Source organism: Larimichthys crocea, chromosome XII (genome assembly GCF_000972845.2).
Source record: "Larimichthys crocea isolate SSNF chromosome XII, L_crocea_2.0, whole genome shotgun sequence".
Lineage (NCBI taxonomy): Eukaryota > Metazoa > Chordata > Actinopteri > Sciaenidae > Larimichthys > Larimichthys crocea.
Genome location: NC_040022.1, coordinates 7173348 through 7194226, shown reverse-complemented (window position 1 = coordinate 7194226; position 20879 = coordinate 7173348). Strand labels below are relative to the sequence as shown.

At 42.8% G+C, this 20879-nt stretch overlaps 4 protein-coding genes across 6 annotated transcripts; 3 read left to right on the top strand and 1 right to left on the bottom strand.

Moving 5' to 3' along the window:
• Window positions 1-579: 579 nt before the first annotated feature.
• LOC104926098 (kelch-like protein 11) lies at window positions 580-4965 on the top strand. 3 transcript variants are annotated; one of them, XM_019258645.2, is made up of 3 exons: window positions 580-710; window positions 1029-1538; window positions 1772-4965. In XM_019258645.2, the coding sequence occupies exons 2-3, from the start codon at window positions 1075-1077 to the stop codon at window positions 3354-3356; spliced, it is 2049 nt and encodes a 682-aa protein (XP_019114190.1). In that variant the 5' UTR covers window positions 580-710; window positions 1029-1074; the 3' UTR covers window positions 3357-4965. The 3 variants fall into 3 exon arrangements, with proteins under 3 accessions (XP_019114190.1, XP_019114191.1, XP_010738180.2); XM_019258646.2 differs by having other exon boundaries at window positions 614-710; window positions 1062-1538; XM_010739878.3 differs by lacking the exon at window positions 580-710 and having other exon boundaries at window positions 921-1538.
• Window positions 4966-5483: 518 nt separating this feature from the next.
• LOC104926108 (cytosolic 5'-nucleotidase 3) lies at window positions 5484-8203 on the top strand. The gene is made up of 9 exons (XM_019258647.2): window positions 5484-5636; window positions 5983-6081; window positions 6166-6235; window positions 6337-6383; window positions 6757-6842; window positions 6930-7019; window positions 7101-7263; window positions 7349-7549; window positions 7730-8203. Exons 1-9 carry the CDS (start codon window positions 5634-5636, stop codon window positions 7850-7852), a joined length of 882 nt encoding a protein of 293 aa, XP_019114192.1. The 5' UTR covers window positions 5484-5633; the 3' UTR covers window positions 7853-8203.
• A 201-nt stretch (window positions 8204-8404) lies between these two features.
• fkbp10a (FKBP prolyl isomerase 10a) lies at window positions 8405-12958 on the bottom strand. The gene is made up of 10 exons (XM_010739901.3): window positions 12615-12958; window positions 11969-12114; window positions 11699-11888; window positions 11461-11606; window positions 10788-10977; window positions 10565-10710; window positions 10283-10472; window positions 9911-10053; window positions 9653-9816; window positions 8405-9549 (listed from the first exon to the last, which is right to left on the bottom strand). Exons 1-10 carry the CDS (start codon window positions 12809-12811, stop codon window positions 9361-9363), a joined length of 1701 nt encoding a protein of 566 aa, XP_010738203.3. The 5' UTR covers window positions 12812-12958; the 3' UTR covers window positions 8405-9360.
• Window positions 12959-15616: 2658 nt separating this feature from the next.
• p3h4 (prolyl 3-hydroxylase family member 4 (inactive)) lies at window positions 15617-20579 on the top strand. The gene is made up of 7 exons (XM_010739912.3): window positions 15617-16162; window positions 17047-17196; window positions 17274-17445; window positions 17534-17662; window positions 17777-17922; window positions 18415-18498; window positions 19996-20579. Exons 1-7 carry the CDS (start codon window positions 15719-15721, stop codon window positions 20143-20145), a joined length of 1275 nt encoding a protein of 424 aa, XP_010738214.1. The 5' UTR covers window positions 15617-15718; the 3' UTR covers window positions 20146-20579.
• The last annotated feature ends 300 nt before the right edge of the window (window positions 20580-20879 follow it).

The window sequence follows — 20879 nt, the reverse complement described above, 5'->3', positions numbered from 1 at the left end:
TTTTTAAAATTCCTGCACACCCTTTATCTCTTTAGACTCACTGCAGCTGTTTAAAGGTCCAGTGTGTAGGATTTAGTGGTACCTAGCAGTGAAGTTTCAGATTGCAACCAAAATGAATACTCTCCCACATCTCACCCTCTTCTTCCAAGCATGTAGGAAAAACTCTGTACAAATAAAAGGGTTTATTTTAAGACAACGGAAAAACAATTCTCATTTTCAGGTGATTAAACACTAATGAAATATAGATATATTCAATTCCTGCAAACAGCAAGTGCAACTGATAAAATCAGTGTAGTTGGGCCTGTTATGAGATTCCTTTAAAAAAATTACTTAAAGATTCTTTATTTCAGGCCCCAGGGGATTTAAAAATATGAAGATATAGCAATGGTTTAGACCTCTAGGCTTCTTTGATATGCACTATAATTACACATGATCTATATGTACATTAAGTGGTATGAGGCTGTGCACTTATCGCATGCTTGAGTGCATCGACCTTTCCTCATGATCCTGCAGAGCAAACTACAACATGCGTGTCAGAACAAGTTTGCTCCAATGTGTGCAGAGCTCAGCAGTAAACCGCCACTGACGTTAATGACGCGGTTACGCCTTTCCTCCACTGCGCATGTCAGTGATCCAGTCCGTGTTTACAGGGCCTGAAGTCGGTTTCTCATTCGTAGTTAATCACTTTGACACAAGGAGGGGCACTAAAGGTAAGATTTTATATATTTTCTTTTAGAGCTATTTATGTGCTTTATGGTCATTGTTGTTATGTGTTATATCAACCATTATAACACCAGTTTCACACATGTTAAAAAATAAATATCTTGTTTAATTTTAAACTAAATTATTGCCAATATTATCACATTTTAAACAGACTAACGTGTGATTTGACGTTTCTTTTTTAAGCTAACACTTTCCCCTTTAAGTCGCTGATGTGATGCTGCCAATACGAAACGCGCTTCGCTGTCGATCTCTGTTTTGACTCCACGTATGTGTGGCTACGTATGTCGCCTCCTCTCCTTCACTAGTTTACTTCATTCCCCACCACTGCTCACCTCCAGCGCCGGCAGCAGAATGGCAGCGGCGGCCCCCAACCCGGAGGACTCCGCCAGGAGCAGCGGTAGCGGCGGCACCGGCACACCCAGCGCCCTTGCTGGAGACGGGGACGCGGAAGAGACCGAGGACTTCACCTCCTCTTCCCACTGCTCGGAGCTGTCTCGGCGGCAGAACGAGCAGAGGAAGCAGGGCTTGTTTTGCGACGTGACGCTGGCCTTCAGCAGCGGGGTGGCTACCGGGAGCGTCCAGAGCTGTGAGTTTTCAGCACACAGGTCTGTCCTGGCTGCAGCCACCGATTATTTCACCCCTTTGCTGGGAGGACAGTTCTCCGAGTCCTTGTCCGGACGGGTAGATATGAAGGAATGGAGCTCAGAGCTGGGGCCGGATCCGGACACGGTGGAGAGTGTTATCCAGTATATGTACACTGGTGAAATACGCGTCAGCACATGCAATGTACACGAAGTGCTGGAGCTGGCTGATAGGTATGATCTGTTTGCAATCACATTTCTGTCTGCATATGTGTGTGTGTGTGAGAGAGAGAGGCTGTGATTTTTGATGAGGCCTTCAATGGCTGCTCTGTTGCCTCAAAGTATTGGTTTTGTGCTCTGCTTGCAGAAAACAACACTGGCCTGTCTGAACCAGTCCTAACAGTATTATTCACTTAACAGTAACTGTTCATCCCCTCTGACATCTTGCATTGTATTTTGTCTGTTAGGTTTCTCCTCCTGCAGCTGAAGGATTTCTGTGGTGAGTTCCTTAAGAAGAAGCTGAGCCTGACCAACTGTGTGGCGGTGCACAGTCTGGCCCACATGTACACCTTGGACCAGCTGGCTCTACGTGCTGCAGACATGATCCGACGCAACTTCCACAAGGTTATCCAGGACGACGAGTTCTACACGCTGCCCTTTCACCTAGTCCGCGACTGGCTGTCCGATGCAGAGATCACAGTGGATTCTGAGGAGGTGCTCTTCGAGGCTGTGGTGAAGTGGGTGCAGAAGAACTCAGAGGAGCGAAGCCGCTACTTTGAGGAGCTGTTCCGCCTCCTGAGGTTGCCCCAAATCAAACCCACCTACCTGACCAGGGTGGTGAAAAATGAACGGCTGGTGGCCGCCAACGAGGCCTGTCTCCGGCTGGTGTCGGAGGCAGTGGAGGGTCACGCTATCCGCTTTGAGAACCTCAAGTCAGCTGATATGGAGTTCTGGTCTTCGCACATGGCCTCCTTTCAGCCACGCTTTGGCCAGAACATGGACGTTATCATGGTTGTAGGCGGTGTGTCAGAGGGTGGGGACTACCTGAGTGAGTGTGTGGGCTACTTCATTTACGAGGACCGTTGGGTCAACCTGCCGCACATCCACAACCACCTGGACGGCCATGCCATCGCAGCTACAGAGTCTCACGTCTACGTGGCCGGCTCTATGGAGCCAGGCTTTGCAAAGACGGTGGAACGTTACAATCCTAATCGCAACACCTGGGAGCAGGTGAGCAACCTGACCACACGCAAGCACTCCTTTGGCCTCACTTGCATTAAGGATATACTATATAGCATCGGTGGCCATGGAAACTTCAGCCCAGGTTTCAAAGATGTAAGTGTATACGAGCCTGAGCAGGATAAGTGGCACAATCTGGAGTCTGCACCCAAAATCCTGCGGGATGTGAAGGCAGTGAGTGTGGAGGACCGCTATGTGTACGTGACGGCACGCACGCCTGTCGATACAGATAATGAGGATGGACTGAAGACAGTGACCACTCGCTATGACACAGAGAGCCGCCAGTGGCAAGATGTTGACTCCCTGCCCCTTATTGACAACTATTGCATCTTCCAGATGGCCGTGGCTTCTACTAACTTCTACCACACAGCCTCCTGCTGCCCCAAGAGCTACACAGTGAGGGATGAAGTTGCCAAGCAGAAAATAAGTGTGCGCATCTCTGATGAGATCCTGGAGAGCCTGCCACCAGAGGTTACCAGCATCGAGGGTGCTGCGATCTGCCACTTTGATGAGGACGTCTTCATCATCGGAGGGTGGAAGAACAGTGATGATGTGGACAAGCAGTACCGCAAGGAGGCCTACCGCTACTGTGCTGAGAGGAAGCGCTGGATGCTGCTGCCGCCCATGCCTCAGCCTCGCTGCAGAGCTACCGCCTGCCACGTCCGCATCCCCTACCGTTTCCTGTATGGCTGCCAGCGCTACCCCATGCCCCAGAACCTGGCTCGACAGCGAGATCGCATGCAGCAGATGCAGCAGCTTCACCGGCGCACGCTCACCCTGCGCCGGCAGCTCCAATCACAGATAGAGTGTTGAGCAAGTCGGAGTTGGCTCCATCAAAGAACTACGTGGCTCTACGTGAGGCCACCATTCCATTTCAGCCACCATCATCGACCCCCCCACTCATACATAACACGCTGCAGCGGGTCTTGTGTTGCTCCCATACTGGATTTCATTCATCTGAACCCTGTGCCATCGGCTCTCATGCTGTGTTGTGTTAATGGCTGATTTGTTGAAAGCCATGAAAAGTGTTGGCAGATGTGTGCTGTCCAGCTGGTGGTCTGTGAGGACGGAATATGGCGAATGTAAACATGTGAATAAGAGTGTTATATAGCAGCCAACAACTGAATATCCTTTTGTCTGTTGGTATGTTGGTATAGATGCTGTTTATCTGTTTGTACATAATAAGTATAAAGCTGTATATGTAAACATTTATATGGATATTTTACATTCCTTTATTGTATGCCCGTACTGAGATGGCATTATTAATAACTGCATTCCTCAATCCAGCTCGCTTAATGAAATCTCATTCCATTGTAACACTGTGACAATCTCCTCATAAAAGTTTGACATCGGTCCACCCACAAAGCACTTATAACATAGTTGCTCTATTAGGATGGCTCTCCTTGTTAATGTGCAGCCTTAACAAGTAAATATGAAATTAATCAGAGAGGCTGTTAATCTTAAAACCTTGTAGACTAGTTTGCTTTTAGATTGCAGTTTCCCTTCAACAGCTGTACTGAGTATATTTCTGTCATTTTTGTTGTTCATGTAACATTTGAAAAGTAGTAACCTTCCTCCGGGTTTCTGAAGAGGTGAAATGTTCAGAGAATGGTCACGTCGATAAGATGAAAACATTCCTTTTGAGTTATTTTTACAATTGAAACGTTCTATATGGCCACCGCATTAAGCACCGATCGTTGGCAGTGGCTCAATCATTCCTTTCTTTTGCACTTTGCTCAATGTTTTCCCATTCATTCGAGAATACATAGAAAATGTGTATGTGTGTGAGTGTGTATGATTTGTGTTTGCAAAGCAGAGCTTCTCTACAACTGCACTTTTTTTGACATCGATTTGGAAAGTCTTACATAAACGTAGGGATTTTATTTTGCTACTGCACTTTGCTTATTTCATTAGCTCCATATCAGACAAGATGATTGTATTTTGGAAATGCTTTGTTTTAGCCAGATTCCAGCCAGTAAGTTATGATCCTCTTTGGAAAAAAAAAACTAACATGTTATCATTATTTGTGGATTTGTTTCCAGCATTAAATGTCTTGTAAAACCTTGTGTTATCGTACTTCACTTCCAGCTGGGTGTATTTTAGAGATCTGCTATGTTGTGCTGTGGTCTCCTTTCACCCTCCGAAGAGACTTAGAAATACAATGAAAAGGTAAAACAAGAGGGATTGTTATATGAATGTGATGTGACTGACATTCAGATATTGTCCATGCAGCGCCTATTCCAGCATAAAGGTTACAGAGCGCAGAAATGATATTCATTTCCACTTTCTAACAAAAATACGTTGCAAATATTAGGTGGAATAAGCTATGTAATTTGCTTTGCATGTGACATTGTGTGCTTATATTGGATGTTAAGAAATGCTAATGTCGTCACTTGAAATTAAAGCTGTTTTGTAAGACGGATGGTTGCACACATAGTGTATTATTGCTTAACAAAAGAAGTCAATGTAACCTGCATCTACTAACTGATAGGTTAAACATCATGCTCCGGTGGTTACTGGTGACAAAACTACACTCTTATGTAATGAAGTTTTGACTTTTATGATTTAATATTTTTATATTTTATATTTTAGGCTCCTGCAGAGAAGCACTGAGGGGTAGAGGCAGGCTTGGAACCTTTAACCAGGGGCTTTGCCTCTTTGCCTTGGTGGGGGGAGAGTTTACACCGTCCCACCTCAAGTTATGCAAGTAGCAGTGCTGCTTTCAGGTGTTCCTCGTAGGCTCGTACTTGTGGACATCGCGAGTGAGCCTCATGCCAGAGAAAATATGATATCTAAGTATCTTTAGCTTTATCATAATTAGTTTCCACTCGATTTCTAATGGACGTTACAGCTCAGTCACTAGGATATGATCATAATGTGCACTCCGCCACTTCTGTTTTGTCATTAAACTAACGACTTCTTAAAAAAACATAAAAAAATCCGTCACTTTCGACAGCCCCTGAAGGCAGCAGAACCGTTCCAGCTTGAATAGCAACATCAACGTTAGCTACACGTCAACGGAGGCTGACACCCGATGACAAGCCTGTTGTCCTAAATAATCTGAACGAAGTGGCAACAGATTTCAAGAAAATGGTAATCTTGTTCGGCGAGTTTTTAACGGGAATAACAAACAGTAAAATAAAAAAAAAGAGTTGCACAGGAAGAAGTGGTCTACGAGCTAGCCGAGCGCAGCTAGCTTGCCTTGCCTGCAGTGTGGCTAACGTTAGCTCACGTTAACTGGTTTCTCTTTGTTAGTTGAAGCCTCTCGGTAAATCACAGCACAGGGGACTGGTTATTATTGTTATTATGGTCGTGTCAGTGTGTTGGTGCTTGCAAATGCGCAGGTCGAGAGCTGAAAGGTGTTAGTCAAACCTGACTGCTTAGCTAAAAATCGCTGTCACTGCCTCTCGTTAACACAAACACATGCTTCAATGTTCAGCTTGCAGAGTTGTCCAACCCGTCAGTGTGTATGAGGGACCCTCAGAGGGTGCAGGACATCCTGCAGTCCATGGTGAAGGCTGGCTCCAACACCGTGCAGGTAAACATCCACGTCTGCATGATTCACTGTCTCCACGTGTGTGTGTGTGTGTGTGTGTTTATTGTTTGCTGTGTTTTCATTCAGGTGATCTCAGATTTTGACATGACCCTGACGAGATTTGCACACAATGGCAAAAGGTGTCCCACCTGTCACAGTAAGTTCACTGACAAGTTAGCAGCAGTTTGTGGTTGTCATGCATATAATGGTTAATTTCATGGCTGTGTGTTTGTGTGTGTTTTATTTTTTATTATTAAGATATTCTCGATGACAGCAAACTTATCTCCAGCGACTGCAGACAAAAGGTAGGAATGAAGCTTTGCTCAAAAGCAGCTTTTCTATAGTGTTTTTCTCCACGTGTATGCCACAGTATGAATACAAAACATTTCAACTTTAAGAGATCTTTATGTACAAATCTGAAGCAGTAGAATACCTACAAACTTTTAATTTGGTGAACCATCTATCATCTGTATGCCCTCATTCATTCTGTCACTCATATGTAGTTTGTCTGCCCTCTAGTGGGCGATAGTAAATATCAAAACAGACTAAAAAAACAGAAACCGTACTATGATCTGTGGCTTGAATTCTTTCAGCAGAAATGTGAAGCCTCCTTGTTGTAGTCTTCTTGTTGTTAAATTTGTTTTTCCTGTATCTGAATATTGTCCCTGTCTCCGTCAGCTGAAGGAGCTGCTCAACACATACTACCCCATAGAGATCGACTCCTCGCGGTCAGTCGAGGAAAAGCTGCCCCTTATGGTGGAGTGGTGAGTATCTAATGCGGCTTCTACTAAATATATGATAACCTGTACTTAAACGTGTTCATAAAACTGTGCTGCACTGATATTTCACAGGTGGACTAAAGCCCATGAAATACTGGTAGAGCAGAAGATTAGGAAGGACCTGCTGGCCAGTGTGGTGCAGGAGTCTGATGCCATGCTGAGGTCAGAAAACCTGCTGCCTCTGAAGACCATTTAACAGATTGAATTAAAAAAAAGATAACTTAATGAGTTGATGTTTAACAGGGAGGGCTACCAGCTCCTCTTTGACCACCTGCATGAGCACAGCATCCCTCTGCTCATCTTCTCTGCTGGAATAGGAGACATCCTGGAAGAGGTTATTCGTCAGGCCGGGGTCTTCCATCCCAATGTCAAAGTCTTCTCCAACTACATGGACTTTGATGAGTCTGTGAGTAGCCACACAACAAACTACAATTTGATCCCCGCAGAGAGGGTTTGATATAATGTATTTAACTCTTAATGTGTTGGTACAGGGAGTGTTGAAAGCTTTCAAGGGAGAGCTGATCCACATCTACAATAAAAGGGAAGGTGCGCTGCTCAACACCGGCCATTTTCAAGAGCTGCGGACGCGGCCTAACGTGCTACTGCTGGGAGACTCTCTGGGAGATCTGACTATGGCTGATGGGGTGCAGGACATGGAAAACATTCTCAAGATTGGATTCCTCAATGACAAGGTGAATAAAAAGCACACATGCAGCTTGTGTTCATCAAAATAATTGGATAATGTCCAGCACTGGCTGCCCTGAGATGAATATTTATCCTCTAAGAAAATAATATGTTCCCATTTTTTTCTCCTGTTAAATAGTCACAATGTTAACACACTTCTTGTGTTTTTTTTTTAATTGTTTTCTTAGGTGGAGGAGAGGAAGCAGTCTTACTTGGACTCATATGACATTGTGTTGGTAAAGGATGAGACCCTGGAAGTCCCTAATGCTATACTGCTCTACCTCACTGGCAATAAGGGAACTGAGAATTGAAAATACCACAACCATTGGTATTGGGCATTCAAGGGCATCAGCTGAGGAGCCCCCTGCTCAGAAACTGCCAATTGAAGGCTTACTGACAACCAGCTAAGAATGTGTCATTATTTTTTATTCCACAAAACTGTTCACCAGTCCAGTTGACAGCCGCAGGCCTCGCACATCTCACCCTTTTATATCTCTGTCCACTGGCCTTCTTCTCTTGTTTATTGTTTAAACTATACTGTATGTGATAGAGGCCAGATTTGCACTGCTCATCTTCTGTGCATCATGTCAAGTTTTTGTTTATTTGGGGGAATATTGGTGTTCTCAAACGGTTTTGGTATTCATTAAGGATGTAATGGTAAAGGGAACGAAAAAACGCACAACACAAATGGCAACACTTGACTCTGCATTTGGTTTGAAAGTGATTTCCAGCCTCTTACATGCTCATTTTAACCCGAAGTGTTTAAAAAGGTTTAACTTTTCTATTACAGTGTCAAGTCTTCCAGTTTCTGGTTACACTGTCAAGCGTAACACTGTCAAACGGTACAGATCGTATTTTTTTAAAATCAGTGCAACTTGATTTTAAGAGTTAAATAACTAGCTGAGCAAAAACAAAACTTCATAGATATAATTTGTAAGAACTAACTGCTACCTCAGAAGTTTTACTAAAACTAACAGGATGTTGGTGATTTTACCTTCAGTCATTCTAGCAGTATGGTTTCAAAAAAGAGATTAAAGTTAGTTAGTTTCTAGACTGCAACAAATACATTTCCAAAAGTGTAATAACTGAGTCTTAACACAAAGTCATCCAAATGACTTTTCTTTTTTTGCTCTGTTATCTGTAGAGTTTGCCACGTACAGTCAGTTCATTTTTTTGTCCAAACTCATTTCCTCTTCATGTTCCAACCTGAAATAAAATGTGTTTTCATCTCTTCCCTATCACTTTTCATTCAAACATTTTGCAGTTTTTTTTTCATTAAAATTCAGGCCACTGAATTAATGTCTGTCAAACTAATTTTAGAAATATGTGTATGTACATGTCCATTGTGGAAGAAATAAAGTAAATGATCTCTTCATTTTATTATAAAACAGTTTATTTTATGTTTCACAACACACTAGTAATATAACTTTTTTTCACTCAGAAATATGCTGTACAACCAGTGGTTTTCATCATTTTTATGAGGCACTTTATTCATAACTAATTTCTGTAAAATGTATTCTGGATGAAGGGCCCAGCCCAAATGTTTGAGACAGTTTCAGTACTGACCAGTTTTCACATTTTCAAACACCTGTTCCTTGTACACGTCATACTGACCCCTCAAACACAGATGTTTTCTTAGACTGTTGTTATTCAGCTCCATTACAATGACTGACTGGTTCAACTAGCTGTGAGATGGCATTGATATATTTGAACAGAATCTTGCAAAGCCAATTATCTGACTGTCTAAAGGCTCAACAATGTTTAAATCTACACAGATGCTAAGATGACCATCACAACAACAACACAGCATGCGTCCCCTTTACAACTCATCTCGTTTTACTTGTTCAGAGTCCTCAACCACTTTAGATGTCAGTTCATCTTCTACGATTTTCCCATCTTTATTGTGGTCCTGGTTATTGAATATATCCTTAATGATGCTGTCACTATCGATCCCCGGACGAAGACGACCATTGCCCTGTTCAACTTGGAGCATGATGAAGGCTGAAAACTGGAGTAAACATGACACGGTTGCACTGTTAAAAACTTTTTTGTTGCTTTAAAAAATACATTTAGCAGAGGAAAAAAATACTGGGCCAAGCTTGTCTGCTTACCTCCTCTAGAGGGACCTCTTTGTCACCGTTGAGGTCCATAGCAGGAAAGAGGGGATCAGGACTGTCTCCTAACCACACAAACATGAAGCCTTCAGGCACACCCTTCTGCAGCTCCACTAATTCCAGCTCAAAGAAGAGCACTGCACTGCTGGGAACTCCTCCAGCTGCAGACACCAAGACAGGGGAGTGGAAACATGATTCTGGGTCGAAAGAAAGTGTGTGCAGTGTTGTGTAATCTAAGTTGTTCCAGTGACTGACCTCCACTTTCACCATGTCCCCAGTGTGGTGGAATGACCACCTCCCTCCTCTCGCCCACACACATGCCGATCAAACCTGTCTCCAGACCCGAGATCACCATGTTTGCTCCGAGGGTCGTAGTGGATGGTGAGTTCTGATTGTCCCTGGAAATGAACACATACCCTGTCACCACTCTTAATTTAAGTAAATAAATAAATTAAAGCTAAATAAAACTTTCTCATGTTTAAAATACCAGGCCATGCAGGAATGCGTGCTGTCTCATGGATACGTAAACATTATGTTTCAAGCTGACAAGTATCCGGCAATGATTACATGCATGAACCGGGAGGAGGAAGATGCAGTGCAGCAGAGTGAACAGCAGAGGGTGCTCACGAGGAGTACAGCAGGGTGCCATCCATCAAGGAACAATTATATCGATACAGAATCAAGTCGTCAGCTTCACTGGTCATTTTGCATTCCTCAGGCTTGTGGGTAACTTTGATGTCGACCGGGTCTTTAGGGTTGTGGAAATCAATGACGTGAATGTCAAAGATCAGAACAGCAGAGCCAGGAATAAGGTCTCCTACAAAAAAAAAGAAAGTTAACAGGAAAGCATGGTGGTTTGTTGGTCCATTCCAAGTGTCCTTTGAATGTTCCTGAATGTGTCAAACTCACCAACTCCATCTTCGCCATACGCCAAGTGAGGAGGGACGGTAATCCTTCTCTTCTCTCCTATGCACAATCCTATCAGGGCTTTGTCCATCCCTCGGATCACATATCCCATGCCGATGTAAGTGTTATAGGTGCTGTTTCGCTGGTAGCTGACAAAGCAAGTGTTAAACTCAGAGTTAATACCACTTACATTTATTTATTGAGAAGGGAGAACTTTCTATTTTACCTTGAGTCGAAGGCCGTGCCATCCTGGAAGGTCCCGTTGTAGTGGTAGCGAATATAATCTCCGGTCACTGTCCTGCGGGTGCAACCTTCAGGCACCTCTTTTACCTCCACGATCAGATCATCCTTAGGGTTGAATATATCAACCATCAGCACCTCGAACACCAGCGTAGCCTGAGGAGGGATCCGAGTTCCTGTTAGGAAAAAGGTAAGACGCACGGTTTCAGGGTCCGCACCAATTACATATTGTTCACCTGAAAGGATTGGTTTGAATGTTTGAAGTGGGGCCATATGAAGTACTTCCATGGTCAGTGTCTGGTGGTCAGCGAATCAGTATCAGTTCAGGCTTATATTTAGAGCTTTTTCTCCACCTTACCTTGCGGTCCAGACAGCCTTTTCTGAGGGGATACTGTAGCGTTTATATCACTCTCTCCAATCACTTTGAAGAGAGTATAGATTGATATAAATGCTTCAGTTTCTCTTCGGAAAGGGCTGACAACAAGCTAAAACGGACGCGCCCACTGTTGTTGACTGCAGGTAACACACTGACCTGAACTAACTCTCTAACTCTTTTACCTTTTTAAGCACACTTTTAGGATTAGTTCTGAACCTTCTGGGCAGACCTTTGACAATAAAAGTGTAAATTATTACAGTCATCTTGAACATTATGTTAGTACCAGAGCCGCTCTCTCCATATGCCAGGAAGGGTGGGACGATGATGACCCTTCTCTCCCCAACACACATGCCTAGAAGACCCTTATCCATGCCTCTGATGAGGTGGCCTTTTCCCACGTAGGTGTCATAGGTTTCATTCCTCGAGTAACTAAATTACAGAAACAGAGAAGACATACTTGAATGTTCATCATCAATGTTCAACTTCCCAGCTGAAAACACTACACCAGACTGCAGCCTCACCTGGAGTCAAAGGGTGCACCCGACAGCAGGGTGCCGTTATAGTGGTAACGGGCAAAATCTGATGCCACAATGGTGCGGTTGCACCTCGTGGGTTTACTCAGTGTGCGGATCTGGACCTTGTCCTCTGTGCTCCATATGTCCAGCAGGACAACGTCATACACCAGCACAGCATCAGGAGGAATTACCTCACCTATCAGACAAACACCAGTTCACATAAACCAGCACTGATAATGCATCCAACAAAATGCCTTTACATGCGCTTAGGTGCACCTGTTCCGACGCTTCCGTAGGCCAGGTGTGGAGGGATTATTATCCTCCTCCGCTCATTGACACACATGCCCTGAAGACCTCGGTCCATCCCTGTGATAAGTCTGCCCAGGCCCACCTGGCTGATGAACGCCTTGCCTCGGTCATGACTGTTGGAGGATTGGTGGATGAGGGAGTATAATCAATGAAAACCACAGAAAGTTGTAATAAAACCAACATTCAATGTTCCATCCACATCAGCAGTGTTATAGAAATGGACCTCATCTCCTTCTTTTAAGTACCTAAGTGGTTGCTTGAGGCATGGCAACAGATATTCATCACCACAACTACAGAAAAACTACTGCAAAAATATATAAGGCGTGCATATTGCATAATGCTCAGTGTGACACAGGGAGTTTACTTTGACAAGAGATGTTGACATATTTGCAGTTGTTATTTCAGCTGCAGTAAAACGAGCCTGCATGCATGCATCAGTTTCTCCATTATATCAAATAACTCGTTTGGAGAGGTCTTACTGCACCATTTTAATCACCACTGGAAACATTTTCTGATAATTACATGCTGCATGCCAACGTTATAATTTCGCCATTTGCACATGAGAACATTAATGTAGAAAAACATTAAACAGTGTGTGTCGCTGTAACTTCACCTGGAGTCAAACTTTTTCCCGTCTGCATGTAAAGAGCCGTTAAAGTGATACCGGATGAAATCTTCTGTTTGCACCTCTCGAGGACAAACTTTGGGCACGTCGTACCGATCAACAATAACATCCACAAACGGCTCCGTGCTGCACTTCACAGTAACTACATGAAGGAGAAATAAAACCAAACATACTGTCGGATCCATTCCAAAAGTCGTTACAACAACTGCGGAAGCTCGCACAGTAGAAAGACCCGTCTGCCAGCAGGGAGATGCGGCTGAAGTGGAGAGAGAAGTACCGCAAGAAATCTGGGACCATGGTGGAGCTGTGTGAAGAGTGCTGGATTAAGATAGACTGCTTCCGGTTACTATTACAAAATAAATGCCTTCTCAGAAATATGTAGAAGGTTAAAACGACTCTTAATGTTTAAATAAATAAATAAACAAATGCATGCATATAAATTGATTTCTTAAAACCTCTTCTAGAAATGCTGGATGTGATGTGTTTTTATTCAGTTATACTGGGCTCTTGGTTTCCTTCAGATGAGCCACAAAGTAGCTTCAAGGACTTGTCAGCTGATGCAGAAACTAAAGGGGTAAACTTATTTTAAGGGATTAAAGTTGCATACCTAATGCATAAAAGTAAACTGTTGTGGAGAAATTGCTGAAGTCAAAGGTCAAAGGTGAGGTCAGGAGGGAAGAAAGTGTTCAGGAGCCTCTCATGTCTTATGCTGTATTATTTATTGAGGCTTGGCCAAGGAGAATTAGAGACACTTTCAAAGTACATCGTCTCGCATTCTGACGAACTCGTGATGGTGAATAAACTTTAAACCCAAAGATCACACCCCAAATACTACACGCCCAGAATTAGTCAAAGAGAATGTCTTTACACATGGAGGTGTTATTGTCAGCATATTCTAGTCTGGAGACACAGATGTCTGTTTACACAGATTGGAACGGCAACAACAAGCTATCTATTATGTCTAGGAAGGCAGCAACAGGTCTCTTCAACCCCAGCCACCACAGTGTTGAGATATGGTGGCACCTAGTCAAAGACAAACAATTAATACTGCAGAGGACCTCAAGGCCCACACGTGACCTCAAGTAACCTAAGGATAGAAAATTCCATAACATAAACGATAGATGATTAGATTCAAAATGTTGTTCAGATGTCTAAAATAAGATTTATAACTCCCCCTTTCTGGTCACCAACCCAATTTTTGATCCTAATGTTACATTATTTTGAATTAGACTAGGGTGTCTTTTAATTTATTTTCAGCAACACCAGTATGCCTTTGAAAGTAGAAATATAATAGGCCTTTATCAAACAGTTACTGTGTTAACCAGTAATTTCCTGTATATACAAATCATACAGAAATACAGTCACAAGCACACACACACACACACAAGTCTCATAGACATGCATATGCTGAGAGATGGTGGAATGATGGGCAGCCACACAGAGCAGCACCCTGAGAGCAGTTAGCAGTGCCCTGGAGGTGAACTGGCACCTCTCCAGCTACTAGTCCACCCTCCATACTTCCCCTCCAGTTCCCAAGCCAAATCCCTGCAGACTGAGTCACTGCCAACAATATAATAAATAAACAATCATAGGTATACTGCAGAAAAACAATGACAACAAATATAATGTAATTGCAATTCAATTCGAAAATTACTTGAAGACTGTGCATTTGTTTTGTGCTTTTATTCTCAAAGGAGATTCGACAAAACTTCCGGCCTGGTTCAGTCTGTGTCTGTCTTACTTAACGCATCTTTCAGGTCATGGACTCCAAAGAGCAGCAGCAGGAGGAGGAGGAGGAGGAGGAGGAGGAGGAGGAGCAGTGGCCCGCGGGCCCCCACCCATTTTTTAAAAGAATTCTGCAAACGTGTAAAGCCTGGCTCAGAGGCCTGGCCCCATGATTTCACTCACGTATGACATGAGCTGAAAATAATAAAGTGCGGCAGGTTTGCACTGCTTGAGTGTGTCTACCTCAGGAAAAATGACATTGAGCTGCAGGGCTGCATGGTTTCTAACATTATGAATGTGCAAAGTTGCAGATTTTTCCTATGGGGGGTTAGATTTGCCCAAATGTGATGTGTCAACTATGTGAATGGATGTTTAAGCTCATGTCCCAGCTTGTCAGTTTGCTCGGAATGTAGATGCAAATCACAACCACGCTGAAAATACAAGAATCCCTCAAACTATTCTGTTTTATAAAGATATTATCCTACAGCCTGACAGCTGGACACAAAATTTACCAATTTATTAAATTATAAAAACAACAAGATCCTTATATAATATAGATAATAATATTATTAAATTATTTTTGGTTCGTGAGTCTGGTCGGTGCTTTGACCCTGGAAACTGAAGGAAACCTGGACCCTCTTCTAATTTTTGAAGCCCAAACTCAGACTGTGACGTTTCTGTCAAGCAAGCAAGAGTTACCACAACTTATACCGGAAATTCACACGTATTTCTTCAAAGTAAACGTTTGTCAGCTAAAGAGTTCATCACGTATTTCTTCAAAGTAAACGTTTGTCAGCTAAAGAGTTCATTCATTTTATACATACAGTACACATTTATTTGTATTTTTTATACATTTGACATGCTTAAAGTTACCAGAGCCAGTAGTTTTATTGGTCTAACATGCAGCCACAATATAAATTTAATCATTATAGTTTTGAAGAGTTTTTTTTTTTAGATAAATCAGCAAAGTAAACACAATATGTGCATTTTTTTTTTGTGTGTGTGTGTGTGTGAAATAGGTGTACAATGCACCACAGAAGAAAATCAATTCATTTAATTTAACAATTAAATTTGTGATTTATCTTAAGAGGTATCTCTAGTATACATGTGGAAAATAATAAAGGGACACATTACTTTACTTTACTTTAAAGGATGCCTGGCTGTAACATTAAATATCTATGAAATTTGGTTTAAATATCAGTGGGGCTTTTATTTTGAAATCCTTGACAAGAAGCTCTTGTTTTCAGCCTGTAGGTTTCTCGGTTTCCAGCCTACGTGCAGACAGGCATGAGCATTCCCTGGTAAAAGAGGAAGTTTCTTGATCCATTCAAAACAAGACCAGTCTCCAGCCGGATCCGGTGGAGGTGATGATGCTCCTAAAGAGCCTGTGTCTGGCCTTGCTCCTCTCGGCCCTGGTGGATGCTCAGTATGAGAAGTACAGCTTTAAAAGTTTCCCCCAGAAGGACATCATGCCTCTGGACTCCACGTACGGATACGCGCTGGAGCAGTACGCGGCGCAGAACTGGGCAGAAAGCATCAAGTTCCTGGAGCTCAGCCTGCGTCTCCACCGGCTGCTGCGGGACAGCGAGGCGTACTGTAGCCGCAACTGCAGCTCCGTTAGCCGGGACAACGACACCCAGCTCGTGGATAACACTCTCCGCGTCGTGCGCCATATCCTGCTGAGAGCTGCGTGCCTTAAAAAGTGCAAAGCGGAGTTTCCAGTGTTTAAACTCTCCTACCCAAACAGAGACACACTGGAAACTTTCGAGAAAAGGGTGCCGTATCGGTACATACAGTATGCGCACTACCAGGTGAGACCAGGGGCTTCTGGAGCACAAAATAAACGCAGGCCTTTACCACGAAATCCTAAAGTTACACTGAATACAGTCACATTTAATGCAAGTTCTAGTTTGAAACCAAAGTGGGGCTTATAGAAATGTAATATAAAGTTACTGCAGGACATTTGTTGCTGTTAAAAGCTGGCACAGGAACAGATTTAACTACTATAACCGTGCGTAACGGGTCACTCCATAAATTCTGCGATCGGTTCCTCGACGCAGACTGACTCGGTTTGACTCACCGAAAGGAAATTTCTAGTCGGCTTCATGTGCAGTATAATTTCCCCTGCTGCTTTGTTGCGCCCTCCAGCCGCCCTCCTGGAGTTGAGTATGTGCCACGTCTCTTCCAGTGTTCCCCTCAAACAATCCCCTTATTCTTCTGTCAGACGGGGTGATGAGGACCGGGTTTGCTTCTGCAGCGAAAACACTCGTCTCATTTTTCCCCCCGTTTCTAGAGGCGTTAGTGACACTCACCACATCAAAGGACTTTGTCTGAAAGCTTTAAACTGGACTTTATGGTTTTGTCTGTTGAATAAAGTTCTACATCTAAGCTGACATTGATCCTACTTAGTGTTTTATGACACCGGACTGTCTGTCCACCTCTCTGTGAGTTAATCTTTTTATTCAAGGCTTCCATATAAACCTGCAATTGTCTCTTATTTTTACATTTCTGCATCACAGCACCACACTGGTTTTCCATTCATTCATTCAACTTCCAGTGATCCACATCTGTTAGTAGTTGTAGGAGCAAAGGGGTCAAAGGTCATGTTATCCTGTAAAAATTAACAGAAGCTGCTGAGAGTGATTTTGAGAAAATCCTGAAAATATTATCCAATCAAATTTCTATTCTTCCTCAGCTCAACAACCTAGAGAAGGCTGTAGCAGCAGCCCACACCTTCCTGAAGAAGAACCCGACTGATCCATCGCTGACCAAGAACATGAACTACTACAAGACGCTATTTGATGTGGAAGAATATCTCATCGACCACGAGGAGCAGCCCTATGAGGTTCGTAGATGATCATCCTGATCCATTGTGCAAATTCAAACACATGCTCAACTCTAATCAATCTCTTTGTTGTCCAGAGTATTTTCCTGAAGAGTGTGATGCTTTACAATAACGGAGACTTCAGCAGCAGCGCTCGAAACATGGAGCAGGCCATCACACAGTACTTTGAAATATACAGTAGCTGCTTGGCAGGCTGTGAGGGCTCATATGAGATTGTAGAGTTCAAAGACTTCTATCCCACCCTGGCAGGTAAGAAAAAAACAGATTGGGTTCAGTATGCTTTAGATGAGAAAATAACAGCTTGTGTTACTCACGTTCTCCCTCCTGCTTCCCTCAGATCTCTACGTTGAAGTGCTGAAATGTAAGGTCAAATGTGAAGAGCACCTGACACCAAGCGTCGGAGGCTTTTTTGTGGAGAAGTTTGTAGCCACCATGTATCACTACCTCCAGTTTTCCTATTATAAATGTAAGAACTACAATAACTATGAGAAATCTGTGTAAGATCCTTATCCGGGGCTAAAGAGAGCCTTGGGTTAATGCTTTGGAACTCACACATGTATTCATTTATGATCCTTTACAGTGAATGATGTAAAGAACGCTGCTCCGTGTGCAGCCAGCTACATGCTGTTTGACAAAAAAGACCAGGTGATGCAACAAAACGTAGCGTACTATCGCTTCTACCGGGAGCAGTGGGGACTCGAAGAAAGTGACTTTCAGCCTCGGCCTGTGAGTGAAACTTTATTACTCTTCTCATTGGGTCCTTCCAGAGACTTGGTGGTTGAAGCAGTGGCTTTGATGATGTAGTTTGGATTGTTTAGAGGCAGCAGAAAATTCACACTGGCTGTATTTAACCAAAGCTATAGAATGAAGCGGTCTTGGCGTGAACATTGACACAATCTCGGGGTGGTAATTAGAAACCCATATACTCTCTCATAAAGACAGACTTGTTTTTTTCACTTCTTCACTTGATGTTTTTTGGTAGCAGCTGCAGTGTGCCCGCTCTGTATAATTGAACCTGGCTATAAACATCTTTGTCTTCTGAAGGTACTGCTGTAAATACTTTAAGGCTTTCAAACTGAGAGGCAAAAAAAAAGCAGTAAACAGAAGAACAGGCCAAATTTGTTGTTGAGCACAGAGCTATAAACCAGTCAGAAGCTGGTTTGTACTCGCCTGCTGCTCGGGTCAACAGGAGAGCTGATGTCGCTTTTATTTTTTCAGGAGGCTCTGAGGTATTTTAACGAGACAACCAAGCAGAAGGAGATGCTGGAGTTTGCACTGAACTACCTGCAAACAGAAGATGAGGTATGTTGCTACTGTTCTGCCAAGCAGAGGGATATTGTGAGGAAAGCTGCGATGCTTAAAGTCCAACTGAAACGACCCGCTGGAAGGGTTGTGTCTGTGTTTGACAGTTCAGTTCAGTTTGAATTTATATCATATTATTTAAGGAGACCCAACAATTCCAACCATGAAGCACTCTGTGTCAGTGGCAAGGAAAAACTTCCTCTTACAGAGGGGGATAGTTGGACACTTGATGAAAAAAGCTGCCACCATACCTTACCTTCCTCCAAAATCAGCCAGTCGCAAAATACAAATTCAATAGCAAAGTTCCAACCAGTAGAGGGAGGTAGCTATTCATATTTATCACACAATCTGTGTAATTGAAATACTTTGTGCTCAAGATTTGGACCTGAATCGATCAAAAACACTACTAAATACCTGTATACACTGGTTTTCATAAAAAAAAAAGTGGTTTAAGGGTTTAGTTACACTTTAAGAGGGAGAAACCAAGAACAGAACCTGACTCAAGGTCTGCGGCCATCTGTCATGAATGGTTGACAGCAGTTGGCATTTGATTGACTATAGAAATAAGTTCGCTCTCTATAGGAGGTCTTAGAGGTCTATGTAGACAGACAACTGATGGTACAACTGATGGTTTTTAAGTTAGTTGAGCTGAGTATCCACTCTGTGAGTGTCGGTGCACAGAGATTTCCGTAAAGAAACAAATCGCATCGCTATACTCTATACTATAATCTGTTCAGTAGTAAAATTATACATTCAGACAGAAGAAACGACCCAAATTACAGGTGTGTTTTTCTTTCCACTTACTTCAAGTAGTAGTGTCTAGCTGTGCTGATGTTATCTAATCAGGTTTTTAGCATGCATGCCCTGACATCTTTTTTTAAACTGCACAAACAAAATTCCATCAAACTCCATTGTTGCTGTGGTAGCGGTGGAGGTTTCAGAGACAGACATCTCAAAACCTCAGCAGATAAAACTCAAACCGTCTGCATGACTAGACAACCCTAGGGGTACTTCAGTATGAAAATATGTTGTGACACTTTGAGTTTGGAGTTTGCCTCCTTTCCAAAGTACAAAATAAACATTTTCAGTATTATTTTTTATAAGTCAGGAATATTGAAATATTAAAATATTATGTTGAGGTTATGAAAAGGGAGCATGAAATCTGAGGATGAAAGGGACAGAAAGAGGGAATGAAGACTGCGGAAGAGAGAACAGGAGGGGGGCTGTGTTTTCCTTCACCGGTGTGTGGTATGTGGCCGGGAGGTGTTGGCCACTGAGGCTGTGCCACATAACTCAGGTCAGCTCCTCCCAGCTCTACACACTGCCTGGACCTGAGAGATGGGGAGGAGGACTAGGCTTGAATTACAGGGTACACATGTGACAGATTTATAGATATAAAAAAGGAAAAAAATCTGAGTTCCGCCAGATAGAATGGAAAAAGGTAGCAAAATGCTTGCTTGCTGTTGACTGAGAGTATTTTGTGTTCACTTTTTTAAGGGTGTGGTAAGTCCAGAAGAAATTGGCATCTCTCAATCAGAGAATCCTGACTCTGAGTTCGAGGGCTTAGGGGACTACGAGGAGTCTTTCGTGGCTGAGTGGTGGCAAGAACCCAAAACGAAATGGGACACCGGAGAGGTCACAGACTGACATCTGTCATTGTCTCCTGTGCAGAACGCTTCCTCATCCAGTTCTGTCCCACCACGACAACATACCAAAGGATGTTGACCACCCTACAGACAGACATTCCCAACAGTATTTAGCAGAAAAAGCACAACTCACAGCTGTGTATTTTCAACAAGCAACTTATCCATCATGTTGATCGAGATCAGAGATTGACATATTCTGTCTTGGCTGTCATCAGCCTTTTAAAACTTTGCTTTTTTTATAGTCATTGGCCTTTATGCCAATACTCGTTAATGACTTTTCTACAGTTTCTATTTAATGAAAGCCTCTGTGCCATGGTATGAGGAAGCTGACATGTAGCTTTTCTTATGTTCAGCGATTTGTCAGCCACCAGTTGGGTTGTTGTTGTTGTTGTTGTTGTAATAATGTGCTCATGATTAAAGTAATATTTTAATATACTTTTTCTTGTTTTTGTGACTTAATATCAATGAAATCATCAGAAAATGGAGGATGTGCAACAACCAATGTGATTGCAGTAGTGATGAAATAAAAAGTTGATTCATTTTGATGTAATTTTATAATGAAAAATATGTCCAAAAAACCTTTGCATTGGTTTGTTTTACTGTGTTTTTTTGTTTGTTTGTTTGTTTCTTTATTATGAATTGAATAACTCTGGGTTTTGGACTGATTCAGTGACAAAATTATCAAGAGTCAGTCTGTGATGGTGATTTTATAGAACTAGTTAATCAGCTAATCAG

Excerpts from the sequence above, each read along its gene's own strand:
- p3h4 (XM_010739912.3), top strand. The coding sequence starts at position 15,719 with ATGATGCTCCTAAAGAGCCTGTGTCTGGCCTTGCTCCTCTCGGCCCTG. Across the intron at positions 17,446-17,533 it reads CTTCTATCCCACCCTGGCAG|ATCTCTACGTTGAAGTGCTG; the intron begins GTAAGAAAAAAA and ends TGCTTCCCTCAG. Across the intron at positions 18,499-19,995 it reads ACCTGCAAACAGAAGATGAG|GGTGTGGTAAGTCCAGAAGA; the intron begins GTATGTTGCTAC and ends CACTTTTTTAAG.
- LOC104926098 (XM_010739878.3), top strand. The coding sequence starts at position 991 with ATGTGTGGCTACGTATGTCGCCTCCTCTCCTTCACTAGTTTACTTCAT. Across the intron at positions 1,539-1,771 it reads GTGCTGGAGCTGGCTGATAG|GTTTCTCCTCCTGCAGCTGA; the intron begins GTATGATCTGTT and ends TTTGTCTGTTAG.
- LOC104926108 (XM_019258647.2), top strand. Across the intron at positions 6,384-6,756 it reads CCAGCGACTGCAGACAAAAG|CTGAAGGAGCTGCTCAACAC; the intron begins GTAGGAATGAAG and ends TGTCTCCGTCAG. Across the intron at positions 7,020-7,100 it reads GAGTCTGATGCCATGCTGAG|GGAGGGCTACCAGCTCCTCT; the intron begins GTCAGAAAACCT and ends GATGTTTAACAG.
- fkbp10a (XM_010739901.3), bottom strand. The coding sequence starts at position 12,811 with ATGGATCCGACAGTATGTTTGGTTTTATTTCTCCTTCATGTAGTTACT. Across the intron at positions 10,473-10,564 it reads GTATGGCGAAGATGGAGTTG|GAGACCTTATTCCTGGCTCT; the intron begins GTGAGTTTGACA and ends TTTTTTTTGTAG. Across the intron at positions 9,550-9,652 it reads AAGAGGTCCCTCTAGAGGAG|TTTTCAGCCTTCATCATGCT; the intron begins GTAAGCAGACAA and ends TGTTTACTCCAG.